The following is a 25,350-nucleotide window of genomic DNA, read 5'->3' as shown; positions in this document are numbered from 1 at the left end:
TTCTCGTAGTTCCTCATTTTTACTGGGTCCTGGTCATCATGAACGATACATTGAAGAATCTGAGGATTCAAACACTGTCCCTGGCAGTGGGCTCAAACCTTCATTCTGTTTTTCATCTTTGAGCTGCGACTCTTCCCTGAGAGCCCTGGTACAACCCCCGACCTGGGTGGGTTAGGCAGTTAGCCAACGACCTGAGTGGCTCTTGTAGGCAGATGTAGAGGTGCGCCCCTCCGTGGCTCTGTCTTCCAAACAGTCCAGTCCCCAGCACCCTGAACTCTGTCCCCTGACACTTTAGGGCCATCAGGCTGCTACCTTCTGCCACCCACTCATGTGCACTGGGGTGTGTGCCAAGCAAAATCCAGAGACTCCCCACAACCTGTAGAGTACATGGTAAACAGGGAACACTCACCACCAATATTCCTATGATGTGGGGTGACTCATAGTCTAGAAGGGGCATGCTGGCAGAGCGAGTCTCTCCATCTGTCCCCAACACTGTCTCAGGCTCCCTCAATGAAATAAGACTTAGAGCCAGCACCAGTGGCTCACGTCTGTAATCCCAGCTACTCAGGAGACAGAGATCAGGAGGATCACGGTTCAAAGCCAGCCTAGGCAGATAGTTCGTGAGATCCTATCTTGAAAAAGACCATCACAAAAGAGGGATGGTAGAGTGGCTGAAGGTGTAGGCCCTGAGTTCAAATCCCAGTACCCCCCCCCTCAAAAAAAAAAAAAAAACTTGGACTGTGGAGCCCGCTCGTTTCCATCTCGGGCACAAGAACCTGGTCTCCACTGAGCCAGCTTCCTCCATTCTCCTCGTGAAGAGCCCTAGTCAAATGATCTCCTCCAGGCCCTTCCCACACCACCCACGTTTTGACTTGAAGGAAGCCAAGTGTCAGGCACCGGCCCAGCCGGCGGCGGCGTGGCTCGGGCGCCATCTAGCGGCGGGGACCGGTAAGCGCTCGGAGCAGAAAAAGCCGCAGGCGCGCCAGGCCCCGCCCCCCTCCGCTCTTGGTGACACCAAAGGCGGTGGGGGTGAACGGGAGTCAGGGCTGGGGTTCAACCAGCGCCCTGGCATCCATCCGAACACGCGCCGTTCTGATCTCCTTAAGCAAACACCTTTATGCCATCAGCGGCTTCACTTCATTGGAAAAGCAGGCTTTTAAAAATATTTTTAAATTTTCACTCCTGGTTGGAGGTGGGAAGGGTTGATGACAAACAGACTCAAATTCTAGCTCTCATCTGCTGTGCTCTGACCGTGTGGTGGGCGCTGCGATGTGTGTGTGGAGTGCGGGAGACCCCACCCTGCGGGTGACACCTCTGAGCTAGGACCAGTACAGGTGGCAGGCATGCGGTCCACAAGACACCTCCCCCTTAAGTGTGGATATTTTAACGGCTTCTCACGTGCTCAGTGTAGCGCCGGTTTATTTAAAAGTTTGACTTTTAGGGCTGGGATGTGGCTCAAGTGGCAAGAGCACAGGCTGGAGACACTGGGTTAAGTCCCCAGTATTTTTGTCTCCTCTTCTGGTGCTGAGACTGGGGTCACACTCCAGACCTTTTGTTTGCTTTTTTTTTTTGAGATAGAGTCTGGCTAACATTGCCTAGGCCGTCCTTGAACTCAAGATTCTCCCACCTCTGTCTCCCGGGGAACTGGGATTACAGGAATGCACAACCACACTGGCTTTTTTATATAGGATTTTAAAACTCCCTGTTTGAAAGATGTGTACATGTGACAGCAGAAAGATACACTTTTACACTTCATGTGGGCATGGGTTTCTACAAACAGAGGGTGGTTTTTACTTACTGCCAACATTCGTGAGCACTTCTGCCCAGCCCATGGTAAAATGTGCCCTTCATTGGTCTGTCTCTGGATCACTATTTAGTCCCTAGGCTAGCAGTTCTCTACTGGGAGTGATTCTGCCTCCTAGGTGACATTGGGCAGTGTCTGGGGACATTCCTGATTGTCATGACTTGGGGGAGTGTAGCAGCCAGGCACACTTCCCCTTAACATGGCGGTAACAGCCCCCACGCCACTGGTGCTCAGGGGACAACCCAGCCTCAGGACTTCATCAGCTGCAGTATGGGGCACCGTAGCTCCCCGTGGCGAGCATCCCTCAAGAGCTTTTGATTTGCGTGGAAGGTGAATGAACAATTGCCTGACCCTTGAAAATAGCTCAGCCTGGTTAGTGGGGATGGAGAAAAAGCCAGTCAGTACTTTTGGCGGTACTGGGATTTGAACTCAGGGCCACAAGCTCTACCACTTGAGCCATTCCCTCAGCCCCCCCATTGGGAATTCTTGATGTTGTGCAAAGACATAGAGCGTTTAGGGGGCTATATTTGGAAGAGCACTCTCTGCTCCTTCCCCTCTTCCCTTCGCCTGTCACTACCCTGACCACCAGACTGTCTGCACTTGGACTTGGAAGAGCGTAGGTCGTGGCCATTCGCCCTATGCTGCCGGCTTCAGCTCTCGCCCACTGCTCTCTCTCCATCTCTAGACCTGAGCATGCAGAACTCCGAGAGTGGATCGGATTCACCAGCGTCCGTGTCTCTGCGTCCCACGGCAGCTGCCCAGCCTGTGCCAGCATCCCCACAGGTAACAGTGCTCTGCCCTGCCATACGGCCCCTTTGTGGATCTGCAGAGAAAGAAAGCTGTGTACTTGTGGATGGATTCTCAGTCCCGAGACCAGGGCTGCTAACACGGCCACGCCACGTGGCTTTTACTACTGTTACAAAGGTCCCACCAAGAAAACAATAGTACAAATTAGTAAGAAACTACCCACTCCTGTCCCAAATTCAACTTAGTCCCTTCCTGCCTCTCAGCTGAAGTTTGCTTGTCTCTTGGAAATGACACTTTTACTTAGAAAGGCTTTGTTCAAAAGGTAAGTTAGAATTCTTAGAATTTGGTTGAAAATGAAGTCTAGCATTAGAAGGTGAATATGTTCTTTAAACCTGGCAGAGAGAATGGCTGAATCGGTGGTTCATGACTATAATCCCAGCTACTTGGGAGGCAAAGATGGGGAAGATTGTGGTTTGAGGCTTGCCTGAGCCAAAAACAAGGAAAAGTTAACCAGACCCCATCTCAACAAACAAGCCAGGCATGGCAGTGAGCATCTGTAATCACAGCAGTGGGAGGCACTGGTCTGAAGCCAGCCTGAGCAAAAAAGCAGGCGATCCTATCTGAAAAATAACTAAAGCAAAAAGTCAATAAATAAAATCAAATAAAATCGGCAGAGAGATTAATTTTACATTCAGGCTCTCTTCTGCTTCTGGGTGCCTACCATGGCTGTAAGTAAGCTGTAAGGCCAACGTGTGTGAAGGACGTGCACAAACCATGTGGAGCAGACTGGAAGCTCAGAGTGTGCTCAGGCCCACTGTGGCCACAGGCCATCCGCAGTGTATGAAGTGACCATTTGGGGCCCAGCAGAGGACAGAGGCTACTTGAGCAAACGCGACAAGGCAGCCGTGGAGCACTGGTCTGCACGAATGAGAAGAAGCCATCTTTAGCCTTGACTTCTTGCAAACAGGATAGCCCATCGGGGGGGCCAGAAGAGCCAGCCCTCCCTACCTGGCTGCCTCTGCTGCCCCTGGCCACACCCCTCTCTCAGCCGCCTGGTCCTGGTGACACTGCCTTCCTCTGCACACTGAACCCTGCCTCCCTGCCGTGGTCACCACAGCCTCCTGGGTTCTATTGTGGCCGCTCTTCTCTGAGATCCTGCTGGGCCACCGCCACCCGGGGGCCCCAAGCACTGGCAGTGCCTGTGTGTCTGGGGCCTGTTTGCCACTGAGTTCAGTCTCGCTAGATTTCTCTGTTTAAGTGGCCACACGACTATGAAGCTACTCATCATTAGTGTGCAAATAAAACCCTAATGCTCCTTCCTTCTCTTTTATTGGTTGGTTGGTTGATTGACACAGGTCTTGTGATATTGCCCTTGAAGGTTGGCCTTGAACTCCGGGTTTTAGTGATCCGCCTCCTCAGCCTCCAATTAGCTAAGGCAACGGTGCACACTGCTTTGCCCAGCTCAACTCTTAATTGTCTTTATTTCTCAATTGACCTAAAAGTCACAACATAAAATTAACCATTTTAAAGAGAACAATTCACTGGTTTTCAGTATAGTCAGATTTGTGCAATCATCCCCTCTACCAAGTTCCAGATCATACATGATCCCGGGAGCACGCCTGTCCCCTAAGCAGTCATCCCTTCCCTTCCCCAACCTCTGGCCCCCACAAGTCCACTTCCCATCTATGGATCCTCCTGTTCTGGATGTTTCCTATCCATAGCGTCACACTGTGTGTCTCCATTGTGTGCCTTGTGTGTCTCCTTCTCTCACTGAGCACCATGTCCTCAAGGTCCCTCCTTATAGCATGGGTCAGTGTTCCTCCTGTTCATGGCTGAGTAATATTCCAGAGTGTGGATTGACCTTGCCATTCATCTGTTGGTGTGTGAGCTGCCTGTGTTGTTTGTGCCTCTGGTTATTAGCTATGACGACCAGTCCCTAGGAACCCTAGTCCCCAGGGCCAGCTCTGTGAGACATGCACCCTGCACCCACTGTCCTTATCAGGGGCTTCCTCATGCTATAGTGACATCTTTAAATGTCCACATCCAATGGTGTTTGTAAGGCAGGAATCACAACCAGTGACACTCAGTGTTCCCAGGGAAAGCTATAGCCTCTCAGTCTGACACACAGCCCAGCTCTAAACACAGCTGCTGTCCATCTCCTGTCCCCTGGGTCCCTTCCCTTTTGATCCTTCACGTGTTCATAGACATGTCAGTCCTCCGAGCCAGAAAGCAGTGGGTTGGGAGCAAGAGACCTGCAGGTGGAGCCCTGGTTCTCGAATTGAGCATCCAGAGATGGCAGACGCACCTCAGCCACTCTGGGCTCCATGTTCCCTTGCATACAGAGTAGAGACGAGTCCAGTGAAGGCAGGGTTGCAAACTACTGGTCCAGGGTCCCCGTCCTCACTCACCAGTGCCTTCTATGTGAGGGTCAGTGTTGCTTTGTCACCAACCACAGACTCCATGCAAACAGAGCCTAGGGACTGGGCAGAGGTGTATGTGCATCAGTGTGCCCCACACGTGTCCTTCAGTGTGTACAGTCACACCGTGGACACATGTGAGCTGTTTGTGTGTCACGCGTACCTTCCCGTGTCCCCACCATTGGAGCGTGGTGTGTGTTTGTGTCAGTCCCACCTGTTCCCTGTGGGACCTTGGCACCAGGTAGGCAGGGGTGGCTATAGATGGACTCTGTTGAGTTCCAGCCTCTGTGGATCTAACTGTCCCCTCCCTTCCCTTGCAGAGGGTGCTGGTCCAGGCTGTGGGCTCTGTGCCCAAAGGAACCCCCATGCAGCCAATCGCCCTCCCCAGAGTTCAGCTGGTGCCACAGCAGGTAAGGGCCGCCCCTTCCACAACCAGCCCTGGCCAGTGCAGTCTTTACTGTGGTTACATGGAAAGTTCTGGAAATTCTGTAAAACAAAACTGTCAAGGGTCTCTCCACTGACATCATTTCAGACCGGAAGTGATACCAGAAGCTTCTCCCACTCTGCAGGGTGCTGGGCCTGCCCCTGCTCTTTGTGGGTGATTTGGACTTCCCAGGCGACACTTCCACGTCTCACCTGGTCCCTGGGGGACGCCACTCAGTGAGCTGTAACACTGGAGCCTGTGGTCCAGGGCTGTGGCTGGGCAAATGTAGACCAAGCAGTCCTGGAAGGTGGGGTCCCAGTGCTGGGGCCCTCAAGCCTCACCCTTAAGTTGGCTAGGCCCCAGCCTCCCTTAAGATTCCCTCTGCAGGGGCTGGTGGAGTGGCTCAAGTGGTAAAGCTCCTGCCTAGCAAATGTGAGGCCCTGAGTTCAAATCCCAGTACCGCACATACACAGAGATTCCCTCTGCAAGGAGGGACTGAAGTCCCACATGCAAAACGCTGGCATGTAGGGCTGAGCTGGCATTTCCATGGAGGGCAGGGACAAGGCCGGTGGGGTGCACTGGGTCCCCTCACCCCACCCATCTCATTGCTGCTCCCAACGGGGCTCTGACCTTCACCCCCTTCCTCTTTTCTGCTGGGAAGAGGCACAAGCACCAACCACCAGCAGCGACAGACCACACCCTCTCTGCTTGGGTCAGGCCCTCCAGTACTGCAAGGTCCGGGTCACCATCCAAGCCTACCCCTGTGAGCACAGATTAGGGGTGTCAACCTTGTGTTCCCTGGGCATGAGAACAGAAAAGAACTACAGCTCACAGGAAACCCAGCAAAATTCTGGGGATCCAGACATCTCTGTCAGCAGCTGGGGCTGGCTGCAGGATGGCAACTTTTTTTTTTGGTGGAACTGGAATTTGAACTCAGGACCTCATGCTTGCTAGGCAAGCACTCTTAACTCTTGGGCCACACCTTCAGTCCTTTTTGCTTTGTTTGTCAAACATGGTCTCACACTTTCCGCCCAGGCTGACCTCCCAAGTAGCTGGGATTACAGGCGTGAACCAGCGCACCGGACAGAATATAGCATCTTTACATGGCTGCCTTTCCTCGCGGGAGGGGACGTAACATGGCGCGCGATAGAAGGCATCTTAAATGATGAAGAGAAAAGTAGCGTTTGTGACGCCCACGTGTTGTTTCAGGTCCAGCACGTGTACCCAGCACAGGTGCAGTACGTGGAAGGGGGAGACGCCGTCTACACGAATGGAGCCATGTATGTGTCCCGGGCCACGCCCAGCGCTCACCGCGCCCTCCCTTCCCCACCTGGGCGCCTTTGAACAAATGCCTCCCTACCCGCCATGGAGCTGGTGTCGGTATTATATGCGGAGATTTACGCTTTTCACTTCTAGAAGAGTCTGTCTTTAAAAACCACAAAAGCAGTCTGGCAGAATGGTTCAAGTGGTAGAGCACTTGCCTAGCAAGCGTGAGGCCCTGAGTTCAAATCCTAGTAGCACACAAAAAAAAATCAAAGCCACAAAACCCTGAACTAATTAATCCAGGTTCTAAGTCTAAAGGTTGGGGATCCAGAAGCCTCTCCCTGCTTGCCCTCTTATCCTTGCTTTCTTCCACTCCAGCTTCTTAGGCTGTTGATAAAACTTGGATTTCCACCTTTCAAGGACTTCTACAATCTCTCTCTCTGATACAGGGTCTCACTATGTAGCTCAGGCTGGCCTCAAATTCTATCTCCTCCCGCCTCAGCCTCTGGGATTACAGGCGTGTGCCTCCATAACTGACTAAGGACTTCTAGAATGTTCTACCCTAACTGTACACTTCCCATGCAGCTCATTTGACTTGAGGCACATGGCTTTGGTGTGGCTTTGACAACTCCATCATGAGTGCAGGATTGTATGTGAGGGTCTGGCTGTGACTTCGCAGCGACCAAAGCCGGTCGCTGAAGGACTCAAAACAAACACATATAAACGAATGCATGAGAAACTGCTGAAGTCAAACCAAGGCCACTTTCCTGGTTTTGACGTTGTACTAGAGATGAAAGGTGTCACCTTGGGGGACAGGAGTGCATGCCTCCGAGAGGTCAGAGCAGCACCCCTCAGGACACATTGCTAGTCCTTACCCATAAGAAAAAGCCACCACCAGCCACCTGTACCACGACTGGCCCTGCTCACGTGTCATTTCCTCGTTTTAGTCCCAGTGTGTGGTGTGCAGTCCTAATCCGGGTGTTGCCTGGCATTGCTTACAAGTTACTTCAATTTTGCAATTTCATTTTTTTCTGTTTTTTTGGAGACAGGGTCTCACTGTGTAGCCCAGGTTGGCCTTGAACTTGAGATACTCCTGCCTTAGCTTCCCAAGTGCTGGATTACAGGCGTGTGTCACCACACTGGGTCTGAATTTTTTTTTTCTTGGCAGTACTGGGATTTGCACTCTGGGTCTTGTACTTGCTAAGCAGGCGTTCTGTCGCTTGAGCCACTCCGCCAGCCCTTTTTGCTTTGGTTATTTTTCAGAGAGGGTGTCATGTTTTTGCCCAGCTGGCCTGGACCGTGATCCTCTATTTACAGCTCCCTCATAGCTCGGATGACAGATACCCAACACCAGGCCGGCTTTTTGTTGTTGAGATGGGAGTCTCACTTACTTTATTTTTGCTCGAGCCACATTGGAACTGCGATCCTCCCAAACAGCTACACCTCCTGAGTAAACGGGATTACAGAAGTGAGCCACCGTACCTGAGTAAACGGGATTACAGAAGTGAGCCACCGTACCTAGCCTGCAATTTCCCTTTCAGGATTTGTGTTTTGAAATAATATAGACTCACAGGAGGCTGCAAAATTAGTACACAGAGCCCCTTGCTTGTCCCAGGTATGGCATCTTGTGTGACAACAGGATGTCTAAGCCAGGAAGCTGACCTTGGACAGGACTGTAACCACTGGACAGGCTTTATTCAGTTTCACTGGTCTTTACATGCATTCGTGTGTGTGTGTGTGTGTGTGTGTGTGTGTGTCTATGCAGCTTTATCCCACATACAGATTCATGGAACCATGACCGATGACACAGAACTGTGTCACACAATTCCATCTTCACTAAGTAGCTCCCTATTCACTCAGAATTCTCTGAGCCATTTTCCATTAGTCAGTCTGATCCTGAATGTTTTCCAACAGGACGGCTTTGAACTGTTCCTTGCATTTGAACTTCCTATACCGTGTCCGACTGGCTCCAGCTGCTCAGTCTCCTGGGGCTCCAGCTTCCACATGGAGCTTTGCCAATTCCTTTAAACTTGGATGAGGTGTCTAAACGGGCCAGGACCCCAGAGTGCCTTCTCTCTTTCTGACAGACGGACGGCCTATGCCTACAACCCTGAGCCTCAGATGTACGCCCCCAGCAGCGCGGCTTCTTACTTCGAGGCCCCGGGAGGCGCCCAGGTGACGGTGGCAGCCTCGTCCCCTCCAGCAGTCCCCTCCCACAGCATGGTGGGCATCACCATGGATGTTGGGGGGAGCCCCATTGTGTCCAGCGCGGGAGCCTACCTCATCCACGGGGGGATGGACGGCACGAGACACTCTCTGGCTCACACTGCCCGCTCCTCGCCAGCCACGGTATGTACAAGGGCCCTGGGGCCCACAGGGTGGACCCTGCTAGACTCCCAGAAGCAGCAACAGGATGGTGAGTAGGAAGCAGCCCATGGGCCTGGACACTGGGCACCCAGGCGCCCCGGCTTGGAGTCCTGCTAGCCACAGACAGGCCATGGTATCTGTGGCAGGTGTGTAGGGTTCCTTGAACCTCAGTTTGCCAATGGTAAAAAAGAAGAGGTCATGGGGCTCTCGTGAATATTGAACTGGTGGGCCCTGCTGTGGCTGTGTCATCGTCATTATCATCATTGTCACAACCAGCATCCTGGGGGTGTAGGTCATTTCATTGATGGGAAAACTGGCTTGAACCAGACAAGAAGCCACGCGCCTCCAGACCATGGTGCGTTTGTTCTTGTTCCCACCCCAGACTCCATCCTCGCTGACCTGCTTTAAACTCAAGTTATCCCCACTGATGGTTATTTTGGTGGGTTTTTTGGTAAATGAATGCAGAGTAAATTTGACCTTCTGGTAGCAGCCTGTGGGATTTGACACTAATCTAGACTCCTGTAATCACCCCCCACCCTCAGTGACATGCAGCATGTCACCCTGAAAACGCCCTCCTAGTATTGCTTTGAAGTCAGGGGTTCCCCCCACCCACTGCCCCAGGCAACTGCCAGTTTGTCCTCTGTCACTATGGTTGGATTTTTTCTGGGTGTGTCACAGGACTGGAATCCTTTTGAGACTGGCTCCTTTCACTCAGTGTGGTGCCTTTGAGACTCCCTCACACTATGCATACCTGTCTCATCTTGTGACTGTGTTGGTGGCTGAGTAGCATTCTGTCACCCAGCAGCCTGTGTACCCAGTCCCTAGCCAGGGGCACTGGCAAGGTCTCCAGGTTGAAGCCAATAGGAAGAAAGCAGCTCCAGGTACTCAGGAGGAGGTTTTCCTGTGGACTTCGGGTTTTCCTTTCTTTGGGGTAAATGCCTGTGAGTAGAATTGCTGACTCCCGCTGTGAGTGTGTTCCTGACAGTGTCCCCAAGTGGCGCTGCCACCGGCTTCCCCACCAACGTGTGAGAGGTGCAGGAGCTCCTCTTCTTACCTGCACCTGGTGGCCTCAGCCTTTATTGTGGTGTCCGTGCAACTCATGGTGGTTTCTCTGTACCTGGTGACAATAAGCAGCTAGTCCCTTCCTTTTCTGCCTTTATGGCTACTCTTTTTTTTTTTTTTTAAATGGTACTGGAATTTGAACTCAGGGCCTTTACCTTGATCCACTCCACCAGCCCTTTTTTGTGAATGGCTTTTTCGAGATAGGGTCTCTCAAACTATTTGCCTGGGGCTGGCTTAGAACTGCGATCCTCCTGATCTCTGCCTCCTAAATAGCTGGGATTACAGGCGTGAGCCACCAGAGCCAGGCTGTGGCTACTCTTCAGTGAAGAGTTGCTCAGGTCATTTGTTAACTGGTTGGTTGTTTTCTTACTGTTGGATTTTGAGAAGTCTTCATTCTGGATACAAGACTGTCTGATATGTGATGTAAAAATATTTTCTTCCAGCGTGTAGCATGTCTTTCCATTCTCTAAAGAGTGTGTTTTGTAGAGAAAAAGAATGTTTAATTGTGCTCAAATCCAATTTATCTTTTTTTTTTTTTTTTTTTGGCCTGTGCTTGTGACATCATGTCTGGAACCTCTCCAGCTATCTGCATGTCATACAGATTTTCTTCTATTGTCTCTGAAAAGTTTTGTTGTTCTACATTTTGCATTTTGACCTGCAAGGTGCATACCATCATCTTTTAATATGAAATGAGCAGTTGTTCTAACAGCATTTACTTACAAACACACACACACACACACACACACACACGCACACACACACAACTCATTTCTTCATGGGGTTACTTTGTATCTTTGCAAAAATGAGCTGGCCACCTGCGTGTGGCTCTGTTTTGGGAAGTTGCCTTCCATTGATCCCTATGTCTGTTCCTTTGCTAGTGACACACTGTCTCAACGACAGTGTCACAGTAAGTCTTAAAATCAAAGAAAGGGCTTCCTTCCAACTTACACTTCAGGATTATGTTGGCTATTTATATAAATTTAAAGTTTCTATGTGAGTTTCCAGTCAGTTTATATTTACCAAAAAAAAATCCTACTGGGATTTTGACTAAATTGCATGCGATCTGCACATGAGCCTGGGGAGAGCTGATGTCTCATCTTCCAACCCAGGAACATGGTATATTCTCTTCACCTCGGCCATCTTTGATTTCGCTCATCAGCAGGTTGGAAGTTCTAACACACGCATCCCGTGCATGTTTTCATGGACTCATTCTTAAGTTTGAGCGGAAAGTGGGGGTGGTGAGCAAGTGGGCATCTTTGCTTTGCCCTGAGTCCCAGGGGAGAGCCCCCCAGTCCTCACTGCCAAGGGCGAAGCAAGCCGCAGGGTTTTCACAAGCAAGCCCCTTGCACTGCACGTTTCCTGGGTCTCTGCCATACTGAAGTTGAACTTGTCTGGCACTTTTTCTTCGTGGCTATGACGTGTTAGTTTTCTGTAGGGCGTTAACACGATGACTTACACTGACTGATTTTTCACAGAATCAATAACTTTTTATGTTGGTGCGGGGTTGTAAGTGGACAATCTGGCCTCGTCCCTGTTCTGTTGGTCCGGGTATGTTTTGGAGTCACCGTGCCATCAGAGAGGCCTCTGAGTCTCGCCTCTGTCACTTCCCATGTCCACAGTGACCCCAGCATCCAGCTCTGAGGACAGGACTGATCTCTCTCCTGGAGAGAAGTCCCTTGCTTTCTAGGGACAGTGACATCTTGGGGCAGTATTTGTGGCTCTGTCCAAAGGGCACTGCTTCTTCCCTGACCCCACTTGGTCCTTTCAGTGTCAGCATGCCGAAACAGCATGGGGCACTGCAAACAGGCAGACTTCTCCTCTCTCCGAGGCAGCAGTGCATAGTCGCTGTTGAGCTGGAAGCCACCCTCACAGGCTGCGTGAACTGTCAAGAATATGGCAAGTTCCCTTTCGGCACCACGTGACCGGAGAGCAGCAGTTCTGGCCATGGCCCAGCAGGGCCTTGCTGGCAGCAAACCCACTGCCCAGAGCCTGGGTGCCACCGTGACCATGGTGTGCTCTCTGGGTGGCTCTGGATGAACTGAACTTGTAAATGGATGCGAAACCCAAGGATGGCTGTGTTTCCCACACCCGCTCCAAGCACCTGCTCACTCAGCATCTCAGGAGGGAGCCTGGCCCTGGGTGCCACCTGCCTGCACTGCCTTGCTGGCTGGCACTCTGCAAGGAGACATCTCATACCAGTGCCACAGAGAACCAAGGGACTGCGCAGAAGCTAAAAACATTGCAACAGAAACACAGCCCCTGATCCCACACCTGACGTCTTCCAATGTGCTCATGTCTGAATTTGGTGTCAACCCTGAAAACTGGCTGAACGCCAAAGCGAATCTCTACCTATGGCCTCCATGAGTATCTGATTCTGGTTAAATTTTATTGCAGCTATCAATCTGTTTTTTGCGGGGAGTAGGGGAGGAGACTGGGATTTGAACTCAGGACTTTGTGGTTGCTAGGCAGGTAGGTATTCCACACTTGAGCCACTCCGCCAGCCCTTTTTGCTTAAGTTTCTTCTTTTTTTTTTTTTTTTTTTTTTTTTTACCATAAGGCCTCTCTTTCTTTGCCTGGAGCCAGCCTGAACCACGATCTTTCTCCTATATTTCTGAGATGACAGGTGTGCACCACCACCCCCAGCTTATTGGTGGAGATGGAGTCTCATGAACTTTTTGCTGGGCTGGCCTCAAACCACAGTCCTCCCTATCTTAGCCTCACTAGTAGCTGGGATGCCAGACGTGAGCCTCTGTGCCTAGCACAGTGGTGAGTTTTTTTTTTTTTTTTGAACTGTATAGAGTCAAGGTGCTAAGCTGAGGGTGTGCTCTTGTGGTCTCAGCCTGAGGTTTTGCTTCTAGTATGATGTGCAGAGAGAGCCTGCGGTCCTTTGGCAGGCGCAGGGAAGAGGCCTGTCTTCCCTGACAGCTACCCTCAGGGGCCCTTTTCCCCCCCGGGCCTAGAGCTGTGCAAGGCCATGCTGTTAACATAGGTGACGTGTAAAGACCTCATATGGGCACTGATGAGAACAAAATTCTATCTACTTTTTTTTTTTTTTTTGAGACCAGGTCTTGCTGTATAGCACAGGCTGGTATAGAACTTGTGAGCCTCCTGCCTCAGCCTCCCAAGTGCCAGGATTATAGGCATGACCACCACCTCCAGCATCAGATATCATTGAGTATGCCTAAAGGCACACCCTTGACTTTTTCCTGCCCTAGTAAGGAAATCTGTGAGGGCTGGGAATGCCAAAGACTTGGTGCCCAGCTCCTAGGGAGACTGGGTCATCTTTGAAAATCCTAATATGTCATTCTCAATATAAAAAATCACCATATTGGGGCAGGGAAGGGTTCATGCCTAGCATGAAGCAGGCCCTGGGTTCCATTCCCAGCACCACTGCCCCCCCAAAAAAATTCATGATAATAGCCCCAAGACAGGCCAGTTGAAGTCTAGAAATAATCTCTCCCTGTGCTATCAGAAACTCAGCTCCTGTTGTAACACTCAGCTGAGCTCCTGGCCCTTGTCACCCACACGCCAGGAACAGAAAAGGTGAATTTGTGTTGTCTGTGTGCAGCAACTAGTGGAGGTGTCCCAGAAGCTTCCTGTTTCGATTTTCTGTTGTTCACATGAATGCAGGGCCTGGCACGTTGCTAGGCAGGTGCCCTGCCACCAGGCTATGCCCCAGGCAAGGTGGGCTACATAGACCCTGGAGAGGAGGAGGGAGAGAGGGAGAGAAGGAAGGAGGAGAGAGAGAAGGAGAAGAAAATGTCCTCCGTGAAGCAGTACAAATTACTGATTTCTCTGAACTGTAGCCCTCGAGCTCACCTCGTATTGTGTGTAGATTTGGGAAGGCCACCAGCGCTCTGCTTTCCTCCACTGGGCACAATGGCTATGTGCAGGAAAGGCCTGTGTATGGTTGTTTGAGTTGTGGACAGAACTAGTCATGGCTTTCCTAAGACGCCATTTTTTGCTTAGAAGGATGACAAGCTATGATTATTCAGACTCAGGTACTTGGCCAAGACTTTCTCAAACATGAACAAAGTAAACCTGATGTATCATGGTAAACAAATGCCGGATTCTGTTGCCAATTCAAACCAAAAAAGGAAAACTTGTGTCTGCCACGTGGAACCTGGCGGACTTTCTGGTGAGGTCAGTGTGATAGCCACAAATGCAAGTTCTCGGTGCTGTTTAATGAATGGGTCAAAATTGGGAAGATCTGAAAACTCAAGCCTGAATTTTCTAAGAAATGCTAGGAAATCATCCAAATTCTAAGCTAGGTTCATGTATTTCTAAATTAGTTGTAATATACGTTTTTATTCTGATAAAAATCACCATTTAACCATTTTTAAATTCTGTTTCCGCGACATTTATGCATTCACAGTGCTGTGCAACCAAAAGGAAACACTGTCCCCATTCACTGTGGCTTTCCATCACCTCTCCCCTACCCCAGCAACCACTAATCACTTTTTGTCCCGATGGATTGCCTGTTTCAAACATCTCACGTGACACATCTCGAACATATGTCTTCAAGGCTAATTTGGAATGGCTTGCTTTTTTGTGGTTAAATAATACTCCATTGTACGGGTCGACCACATTGTGTTCACCCATTTATCTGTTGATTGACATTTGGGATTCTCTACTTTGGGACACTTTGAATCTGTCATTGTCCTGCCTTTCAGCCTTCACAGTTTCTGATGAGAAATTAGCTGTTATCCATAGTGAACATCTCTTCCTTGTTCACGACAAGTCACTTCTCTCTCATTTTTTTATTTTTTGTTTCGGCAGCACTAGGGTTTGAATTCAGGCCTCATGCTTGCTAGGCAGATGCTCTCTACTGCTTGAGCCTGTCTGCCGGCCCTATTTTTGAGAAGACTTTTTCGAGATAGGGTCTTGCGAACTATTTGCCAGGCTGGCTTCAAACCCTGATCCTCCTGATCTCTGCCTCCAGAGTAGCTGGAATTACAGGCGTGAGCCACAAGTGCCCAGCTTATTTACTTCTGTTTTGTCTGTGTGGGCCGTGCTTGTCTGCTTGTCCCTCATAATCTGTTGTGGAAACTGGGTGTCTTTAGTACTGTTTTGCACCAACTGCTGATGACTTGTTTAATGACCTTTCCAGGCCCCTTTTGGGAAATCTGTGTTCTCCATCATGGTGGCTCAGCAGTCAGTGTGTGACTTGACAGAGTCTCTCAAAGGCCAGCTTTCAGTTGGTCTTTCTTTGGGTCTGGTCTGTCTGGTTGCTGTAACATCAGGTGAAGTGGATTCCAATGGTTTTGCCACCTGCTCACTACTTTCATGGGCGGGTGGATGTTGCCTCGCCATTGTCGTGGCTGTTGCTAGTGGAACTTCACCTAGCCAAGGATTAGAAGCGCATTCCTTATTGCAGCAAACATCTGAGAAGCTGGCGGTCATGGGGCAGGCGTGGAGGCACATACCTCCAACTCCAACTGTGTGGACACGCAGGTAGGGGGATTGTGGCCCAGGCCAGCCTCAGGCAAAAGCACAAGACCCTGCTGTCCAGATAGGGTCTCGCAAACTCTCTGCCTGGGCTGGCTTTGAACCGCGATCCTCCTGACCTCTGCATCCTGAGTAGCTGGGATTATGGGTGGGAGTGACGAGCTCCCAACTATAACTTATAATATAAAACTGTTGATAGAGTTAACTCTTAAAAACAAAAGCTCTTTTTTACTCTTTTTTTTTTTTTGTCTTTTCTTTTTCGGTGCTGGGATCGAACCCAGGGCCTCACGCATGCTAGGCAAGCGCTGTACCACCGAGCTACATCCCAGCCCCAAAAGCTCTTTTTTAGAGTGAGAGCCTCAAAAAAATTTTTTTGCGGGGGAGGCAGTACTGGGGTCTGGACTCAGGGCCTCACACTTGCTCAGCGGGTGCTCTGCCACCTGAGCCTCTCCCCCAGCCCTTTTTTAAAGTATAGAGAAGTCATTAGACCAAAGTGTTGAGATTGCTGGATGGGAGAGAAGATATGTTTCCTGCCTGCTGTGCCCAGACAGGCCACCTGTGGGTCAACTTCCAGAGAGTCACATGTGTGGTCACAGTGAAGTTCCCAGGCTGCGCCCTGCTCGCTCTGGGAGGCAGGAGCCATGTGCCTGACAGGCAGTCAAGTGGCCTCCACACTGCTGGCGGGGTTCCTGGACACTCAGAGCTCTGTGTGTTTGTCTGTCATAGAGGCAGCGCCCCTTCTCTCCTGTACCTGGGCCTGGCAGGTGGGGACGGTCTCACCGTCCTCCTTTCCCCCAGTGTCTCCCTGGCCAGAAATGAGAGGAAGCAGAAGCTTCCAGAGAGATCACAGGAGCAGAGGTCCTCTGGTCCTTAACCCAGCTCTGGGGAGCCTATCTCTGAAACTCTCCACCTACCTTCTGCAGGAGCATCCTTGAAGTCTGTTCTTTTTGTTTTTTTGAGACTCACTATGTAGCCCAGGCTGGCCTAGAACTTGTATTCCTCCTGCTTCAGCCTCTGAAGTGCTGGGATTACAGGTGTGCTCTATGACGCCCAGCCAGCATCACTGAAGTTTTAGGAAAGGAAGCATGTATTATGGTCCCCACCTGTCATGGTGTGCTGTGACAGACTTTGAATTCCCATGCCTCATGCACAAGTCTGGGTGACACCGAACACAAGCAGGTATGGCAGCTGCGCCTGCCTGGGTGCTCAGCTCCTATGCAGAGACATCCCTCCTCCTTGCCCACATCCTCGCCTCCACCCCCCCAGGAAGTCCCTTCCTCCAGGAAGCCCTCCCTACTTTGCTGGGCTCCATCCTCTCTTCCCCAGAGCTCACAAGTTGCAAGTAGCAGGAGTTGATCTCTGTGACTGTAGTGAACCCAGTCTCCTCCACCTCCCAGCCACAGGGTCTGTCTTTTTGGCCTCATTGATATTTCCTGAAGTGGCCAGCAGGTGGCCCTCGGCTTTGCACAGGGCTGGCTGGCCAAGTGATGACTGTCTTGCTGACTCTGGAGTTCCCACAGTGACCTCGGGTTGCTCTGGTCCTCACAGTGAGATGCGATGATGAGGCTGCTGCTGGGTCCCAGGGCTCTGGCTCCTGTGCATGCGACAAGCACCGCTCCCTGCCCGGCTTCATTGACCTTTAACACCTCCCCACCTGTGTCAAGCCTCACGCTTAGCATAGGCGCTCGCGTCATTGATATTAATAAAAACCAATCTTGGCTGATGCTAACCATCTGATTTCCTTTTTTTTCTCCCTTCCACTTTGTTTTGTTTTGTTTCTGCACACATTTTCTTTAGCTTGAAATGGCGATTGAAAACCTCCAAAAAAGCGAAGGAATCACACCCCACAAAAGCGGCTTACTCAACAGCCATGTAAGTGCGTGTCTGACCGGTGCCTGTCCCTGCTCCGTGTGTAGCTGTGGTAGGCATTTTAAATGCAAGTGAAATCAGTGGAATGGTAGCTTAAAGGTGCTAAGAGGGAGAAACAAGTCAACCTAAAACCCCAACAACGGTCAGGCGCAGTGGCTCACGCCTGTAATCCCAGTTATTCAGGAGGTGGAGATCGGGAGGATCAGCAGTGACATAGAATCAGAAATGCCATAAAGATGACTTACTAATGGTCCCAGGATTAACTCTTTGAAAGCCATGGTAATTTGAGAAAAGCATAAAGCAACTAGATGGTCCCATCCAGGAAGCGTGAGCATCCTTGCCCAGGGCAGCTGCATGGCCAGCTGGGCCTGGAGGAGAGACTGACTGGGAGTTTAGCTTCAGGGACAGTTAAGAAACAAAGCTTTGGTCCCTCACCCACATCCCCTCTCATTCTCCAGGCGCTACCCATCCATCTTTGCACATAACTATAAATGTGTTGGACATTTTTGGGTTTTGTTTTTTTTTTGAGACAGTCTTGTTATGTCGCCCAGGCTGACCTGAAACTTGTGATCCTCCTCCTGCCTCAGTCTCCCAAGTGCTGGGATTACAGGTGGGAACTAACACGCCCAACCAGTGCTGGGTTTTAGGGCCGGCCACTGAGGCCCTAATGGCTCGAGCCATTGAAATAGCCCTGGGATTTGGTGTTCCCCTGGGAATTACATCAAAGAGAAAGGGGACTCGTTTGTTGAATTCCATACCTAACTGTGACTCCAAAACTTTTTTGCTGCTTCAAAATGGGTTGTTACCCAAAAGCCCATGATTTGGGGGACAGAAGCCAATCTAGAGAAAGGTCCAGAAACTTTCTGGGTTTATGGGCTGGGCCCAGGCTGCGTGGGGCCTGGCCACCCCTTGCCCCTCACTTTTAGGCCATGTCCTTCCTGTGGGCAAATCCTGGAGACGGAAGTCTTCAGTGTTTCCTTGTGGGGAGATCCCTGTCCCCCGCCATGCCCCAAGTGTTAAACTCAGGTCACACAGTGTAGGAAAGCCACGGAATGACATTCTTACTCCATAAGGAGCAGGCGGGCTCAGGCTGAGCACAGCTACATGTGACCATGGGGCAGCCGTCAGGGCCCCCTGGAGAAGTCAGCCATGGAGAGAGAGCCTCAGGTGGAAGGCAGAACAGGGTCAGGGGCCTAGCATGCAGCAGTGTCCGAGGGACCGCTAAAATGCTTGTGGGGACTGCGTAAGCTGCTTGTCACTGGCTGCTGGGATGCTTGTGGCTTTCTAATGTGGTTACTGGGAATACAGACTCTGGCTGCTTCCCTCCATGTACACATTCTTGAACCAACTGTTCTAGAAGGTAACCCCACCGCCCTGGCCCAGGGCTGTGTTCTCTCTGGGGACCTGTCATTGAGTGGTTTTCTTCCACAGTGAGCCCTGGTCAGTGGGCTTTGGGACCTGGTGACTTAAAAGCAAGGGAAGTAACAATAAGCTCTTTCTAGAAAGCCCACCTACCACACGCTGCAGCGAACTGAACTTGGATTTTGTTGGGAGGAGGAGGAGGAAGAGGGCTAGAGGATGTGACCTGCCAATAGTGGACCAGTGTGTCCTCATGGCCATGTGCACCAGTCAGTTGTCCCTGGGATTGCTTTCATCTGAGACAGCTCTCACGGTGGGCAGTGACCTTCTGGAAGCTTGGGGAGGGGGGACGACTCACAGCCACAGTCCTGGCTCCTTAGCCAGCCAACCATGGGATAGATGAGCTCATGGTCACCTGTGAGAAGTGGGCCAGTGTTCTTGGTGGCCTTGAAGGCCACCACTCCCTGCAGAGATCCCTGAACAGCCCCAGGCCCATCCCCTGCTGCCAGCCAGGGACCTCAGTTACCCTGTCCCCTGGTCTGCCTGGGTTGGAAATCCCCAAAGGAAGAGACCTCGAGCAGGGTCTACACAGGAAGGGCATGAAAATGGGCAGGGCTGGGAGAAAATGTCCTCCAGCCCCATCGTGTAGGGCAGTCACAGTCCAGGTCCCAGCCTAGGGCAGCAGGGGCTTCGTGGGCACCAGGGAAGCAGCCAGGATCCTCTTGAGGCTGCACCTCTGTGGCCAGCAGCACTGGGACTCAAAGCGGGCCCAGTGAGTCCCGAGAGAGGACTAAAATGCACTTAGTATTTCCACACCCTGGAAGAGGAGGAGTGTGTTAGATGGACTGCATTTGGATTGTATGACGTTTTGTTTTTTACATTGAGAAACAAAAGTTATTAAGGCCATTATTAAGTTGGTGACCCACTGGATTGCAGCATGGCAGAGCTGTAGATGGCAGGCAGGCCCTGGTGGCTCAGGGACAGTGCCCATGTTTGTCAGCTGTCAGCTACTGTGACCTGAGAGACTCAACTTAGAAAGAAAGGTTTATTTGGGCCGAGGTTTTGGATTTGGTCCTGTGGCAGCCCAGGACACCATGATAGGAGCATGTGGTAGATGAGACCTGTTTGCCTCAAGACGGACGTGAAACTGAGAAAAGAAGGGACCCAATTCTCACAGTTGCCTGCAAGGCCACACCCCCAATAACCTGAAGGCCTCCCACTAAGCCCCGCCTCTTAAAGACTCCATCAGCTCCCAGTAGTGCCTAGCTGGGACCAAGCCTTCAACACACGGGCCTTGGGAGCCATTCATGTTCCAAATACTAGCAGTGCCCTTGTCAAAAGCTGTTTCCAAGCCTTGCAACAAGCGCCTGCAGCCATGATAATGACTCTTCTGCTGTTCCCGCCCAGTGTGCCTGCCCCTCACTCTGCCTTGATGGCACAGTGGGCATCAGTTGCCTGGCTGCCTGGCCCACTGCCCCCTCGCTTGTCCATCCACCAGTGTGAGTTAACATCTTGTCACTTCAGAGCCACTCTGACCTCCACCCCCGCAGCCCTGCATTTCCCCCATTGCCCTATCTAAGTCAAGGGCAACGCAGTTGCCACATCATTGCAACCCTCCTCCTCCATGGGCTGCTGCTAGCATTCGGTGCAGCAAGAACCGAGCTCAGCCAGAGGAGGAGCCGGCATCCGGCTGATCTGCCCCATATAGCCATGAGCCACACAGTGACAGCTGGGTCAGCAGGGGACCACAGATAGGAGGGGTCTACTGGGTTACCTTTGTGTGTAGGAGGACATGTGACCCACGTGCAGCACGCGCTGTGATGTTTGCATAACAGCAAAATCTAAGGATGCATCTCCCACAATGCAACTCGTTGCTAAGCAACAGGTGACTGTAAGTAGGAAGGAGACCTTAGATGACAGAGGACCCAGGTGGGTGGGCAGGAGTCTGGACTTGGATACTTGCCTTCCATTGGTGAAGCAGGGACATGTGTCCACTGGGGCTGTGCCTGTGATCCCAGATCCCCTGCTGGGCTTGGGGTGGTATCCCATCCCCCTTCAAAGGAAGCATTTGAATTGTTTCATCAAGAATTGATCACAAACATGGATGCCTGAGTATGAGTTTTTGGAAAGCATTATCTGTGCTTGTGTCAGATGTTGACATAGAAACAGCACAAATACAAGTAGACCAAATCCAGCTGGGAAGGTGACCTTCTCTGACCCTGTCCCATTCCTGATACAAGGAGCCCTGAGCCCAGCGAGGGGAAATTGGTGGTGGACGAGGACAGTGCATGGTCAGGACAACTGAAGTCGCCAGGATGCTTGTCTGTGACATATACCACACCAGGGCTCAGGGTCCAGGGCCCTGCCAGGCCCCTCGAGCACAGTTCATGAGCTTACGGGAATGCAGTCCGCATCCCATGCCCACCAACGCGGGAGAGAGAATCGCTTCTCGGCTTTTGGCTAGGATCAAATGGAGTATCTGTTCTTACAGTTTAATGTAGGAGAGAGGACTATTATTGTGCTTTTGGGGACTGCCAGCAGAGGCGGTTCCCCCCAGCTACCTTCTTCTTGATGTCCAGGCCACCACATACCCTTTTCATGTGAGCAGTCACACAGGTACCACAAGGAAGAACTCCCAGCTTGGGTGACAGAGGGACCCCTTGTAGCCTCAGTCGTCTTTCTTGGCTGCTGATCTTACAGCATCTCCAGGGCCCTGGGGCACACCCACAAACAGACTCAGCTCGGCCTCTGTCCTCACAGAGCACTGGTCCAGGGGACACAGCAATAAGTAAACGTGCAGGTGACAATTTCTGACCAGGAAAGAGCTGAGAAGAGAACCTTGGGAACCCTACGACCCTGACACAAGGCAGCCCCGTCCTCCCCGTGATCCAGACTAAGGGAAAAGAAGGCCAGAGAGGTAGCAGGTGGAGAGCCAGGCCACAGCAGACGACCTGGTCACACTGAGCACACTTGGAGAGGACAGAGCCGCTGGTTGGTGGTTGAGTTCACAGCTCACCTTGACATGTTCTTAACTATGAGCATCCCATAGAGCAAAAGGGATGAGACCCCAGGAATGGCTCAGTCTGGAGCAAGAGAAAGGCAAGGGTGAGGATGAGCAGACTAAGAAACCTGACCCTGTGTCCCCAAAAGACGTATGAAGAAGGTAGTCCCCTCCTAGGTCCTTTCCTACTGCCCCTGAGGCCACATTTCACACGCCAGCCAGGAGCCCCTGTGCCTGCCATCGTGGCCCCTCTTTCCTCTGTCCCTTCCTGGTTTCTAGTTTTCACTATCACTTATTTACCCCAGTGGCCAAGGCGGGAGACTTTCCTCCTGCCTAGGGTTGTAGGAACTGGCTGGGTGCATGGCACCCACGATGGACAGCTCACAGTGGGGAAAGGAGACACTGCACACCATGGTGGCCACTGCTGCTGGAGGAGGACTTTGTAGTAACATGAGGGGACGGGTGATGGCTTGGTTGAATGATTCTGCTGACAGTGTACAGAAAAATTTAGGAATTGGGTGGCGAACCTTCCGAGTCCCTTCCAGGGCTCTTTACCCAGGGGCTTCACCTGCAGGGCTGGTTGAGTCTGGGTCCAGTGCCCAGAGGCAACACAGAACCTTGGGCCGCACTCCTGTCTGCCCTGAACCGCAGCTCGGCTCCAGCTTCTCTCTTCTGAGACAAATCCATGCCTGGCTCACGTGGCCTCTGCACTTCTGTTTAGGGGCCTCTGCCCAGCATCCCTTCAGCCTGGATCTTTGACTTGTTCCCATCTTCATCCTCTACCTTCCAGAACATGGGCCGCACAGCAGGTGTGCTAGGGCCAGAGGGATGAGGAAGGAAGGACATGCAGAGGTGGGTGGCATGACAGGAGGTGACCTGGACCCTGGGCATGTGGTCCAGATGTGCTGCTCACCCCTGTCTGCACATCTGAACTTTCCTGAATGAAAGCACTGCCGTGGGGACTCCATGGGGAGTGGCAGGCACAGGGGACACTGGGGAAGGAGCGGACAGAAATTCCCCAAGGGACATCTCTGGATCTTACAAGGTGCATAGGCATGGAGACAAGGGATAAGTGACATGCAAGACACCTGCACACCATGATGGGAGGGGCCAGGGGTCAGGAGTGCACCTCTGGAAGGGCCCAAGCAGCAGGAGTCCCTCGGGGCTCTGGAGTGTGACCTTCACAGACAGGAGCAAGGGCTCCTTCCTGCCTGTCTCCACACTGTGACATTGGTTTAGACCATTTGGAGTCACACATCAGACTATCGTGGATCAGAACCAAGCCACCCCCTTTAGGACGCTTTGCCAGGTGGGCGTTCAATTCCCATGCGTGCAGATCTACGGTTTGTGCTGTTCTCACCTGACAGTGACCCCAGGGTACAATCCTCAGCTTCTGCCTTGCATGTTGACATCTGGGCATTTTGACAGCTCGCTGTCACTGAACTCAGAGCGCAGGGCCTGGGTTCACCTTCCATGTTTCCTGGCATCAGAATTTGTTCCCATCCTGCAGGTCTAGGAGACACTCGGTGTTTAACTGGCAGGTGGCGGGTGTGTAGGTGTTTGAACTATTCTGAGCAGGTTTTATTTATAAAGTAAACCAAGGAGTAAACACACGAGGAGAGAAGCTGTTCGTGTGCTCACAGCACACATCGGTGGCGGTGCGCGTGCCTTTCGCCACCAGGTTTGCTAGCACAGGGAAGCACGTGGTTGTCTTTGAGCCCTCTGCATCCCGCGCTGTGGGCTGACGGGCGTCGTCTCTCTGTCCAGCTGCAGTGGCTGCTGGACAATTACGAAACTGCCGAAGGCGTGAGTCTGCCCCGAAGTTCTCTGTACAACCATTACCTCCGGCACTGCCAGGAGCACAAGCTGGACCCCGTGAATGCCGCTTCCTTCGGGAAGCTGATCCGCTCCGTGTTCATGGGGCTGCGGACACGGCGCCTGGGGACCAGGTAGGTGATGGGTGGCCCATGGCCTCCACCCTGCCCGCTGCCCTCTTCCTTCACCCAGAAACGGGGCTTCCCCAAGCCCACGGGGCTGCTTCCTCCTGCAGTGGCCTCCCAACTCCAGTGGCCGCTGGGTAAACTTGAAGTTGCCCCAGATGGGCAGCAGCCTTGGCTGTGGCTGGGCCACATCTGAGGCGTGGGCTGTCATCTCATTCCCTCCTTTGGGGACCAGTGATGGGATGTGTTTTTCTCTCCACTTGGAATTGCCCACAATGACACGTTCTTTACAAAGCAGCCCCTACGTTATATGGCAGTCCTGGAATTAACTTCTTTTCTTTCTTTTAATTTTTTTTCTGATACTGGGGGTAGAACCCAGGGCCTCACATATGCCAGGCAAGGGCTTTCCAATGGGCTGCACCCTGGCCCTGTTATATTTTATTTGGGGACAGGGTCCTGCTGTCTCAAGATCGCTCTGCCTCAGCCACCCAAGTGCTGGGTTTACAGGCATGACCCGGCTAGATTTACCTTCTTGATGCTTTTCACTGTGCTGGGGTCAGTCTGTCCCTGCCTGCCCCTGCCCACTCCTGGCCTACAGCAGCACCAAACCCCAGGTGCCACAGACTTATCCCAGCAATGATGCCAATGGGCCTCTTGCTTAAAAAAAAAAAAAAAAAAAAAAAGCCACACCACTCACTTAAACCCCATGGCCCAGAGTCATGTGGCCCCATGACTGACCAGGCTTGGTGCCTGCTCTGTGATACCCAGCAGACGTCATGACAAGGTCATTTGTGCACTCCCAAAAGCAGGCATGCCGGCTGCCTAGAACTGCCATAGCTGTGGGTCTGAGGGAGCAGAGTCCCTCGTTCTATGATATCCAATGTCCGCTTCAGAGGATGGCTTTAGGAAAGCGGCAGGGAGGAAGGAGAGGAAACCCTGGGCTCCTGGGCTCGCAGCTACCGCTGCTCACAGGGCCTCCGCCTTTGTGATGGTCCAGATGCTGGCCTGTTTCCCGTCCCCTTAGCACGTGGATAAGATATGTACCTATTCTAGAAAGGGCTGTGCATCTCCTGTTTGTGCTGGTTGCCAACCCTGGGGAAATGGCATCGTGTGAGCTGGGAGTTCCCTCCTGTGGGGCTCCCGACCTGTCCTCCTAACTAAATTATTTAAGAAATCATCATTTTTCCCCTAATTAACTAAAGTAGTGGTTTGCAAGCTCTGCCATGTTTTCATGCTGTTAGATCATGGGAGGAGTTGTTAATGATAAGTAGGTCAAGCCGGATTAGACAAAGTTGACTTGTTCTCCCCCCCTCCCCCCGCAGGACTTTTCAGAGCCTTTATTATACTAAAATGCGAGACTGGAGCTCCCCACAAGAGGCTTTTGAGTGCAGAATTTCCCCATGAACATTTCTTCCCTGGTTTAGGAAATGCAAACCAGCCTGGCCAAAACAAGGGCCAGAAGAGACAACCTGTCTTGTTCAGGGCCGGCAGAGAGCTGACCCTGGGATGTTTGGTTTCCAGGGGCAACTCCAAGTACCATTACTGCGGGATCCGGCTGAAGCCCGACTCCCCGCTGAACCGGCTGCAGGAGGACACACAGTACATGGCCATGAGACAACAGCCCATGCACCAGAAGCCCAGGTGGGTGT

General features: G+C 51.8%; 1 protein-coding gene across 4 annotated transcripts in view; it reads left to right on the top strand.

Moving 5' to 3' along the window:
• The window catches only part of Rfx2 (regulatory factor X2), a 78,852-nt gene that overhangs the window by 41,884 nt on the left and 11,618 nt on the right, over window positions 1–25,350 (top strand). For 3 of the 4 annotated variants that reach the window (XM_020166525.2, XM_020166524.2, XM_074054420.1), the window contains exons 2-8: window positions 2,490–2,587; window positions 5,289–5,378; window positions 6,602–6,672; window positions 8,743–9,004; window positions 17,330–17,404; window positions 23,529–23,710; window positions 25,223–25,342. In XM_020166525.2, the coding sequence (XP_020022114.1) occupies window positions 2,498–2,587; window positions 5,289–5,378; window positions 6,602–6,672; window positions 8,743–9,004; window positions 17,330–17,404; window positions 23,529–23,710; window positions 25,223–25,342 (890 nt within the window). In that variant the 5' untranslated portion in view covers window positions 2,490–2,497. The remainder of the gene's footprint in view (window positions 1–2,489; window positions 2,588–5,288; window positions 5,379–6,601; window positions 6,673–8,742; window positions 9,005–17,329; window positions 17,405–23,528; window positions 23,711–25,222; window positions 25,343–25,350) is intronic. The other variant, XM_020166526.2, reaches the window with a different exon arrangement.

Source organism: Castor canadensis, chromosome 14 (assembly GCF_047511655.1).
Source record: "Castor canadensis chromosome 14, mCasCan1.hap1v2, whole genome shotgun sequence".
Classification (NCBI taxonomy): Eukaryota; Metazoa; Chordata; class Mammalia; order Rodentia; family Castoridae; genus Castor; species Castor canadensis.
The sequence above is the reverse complement of the archived record's forward strand: the minus strand, read 5'-3'. Positions and strand labels throughout refer to the sequence as shown.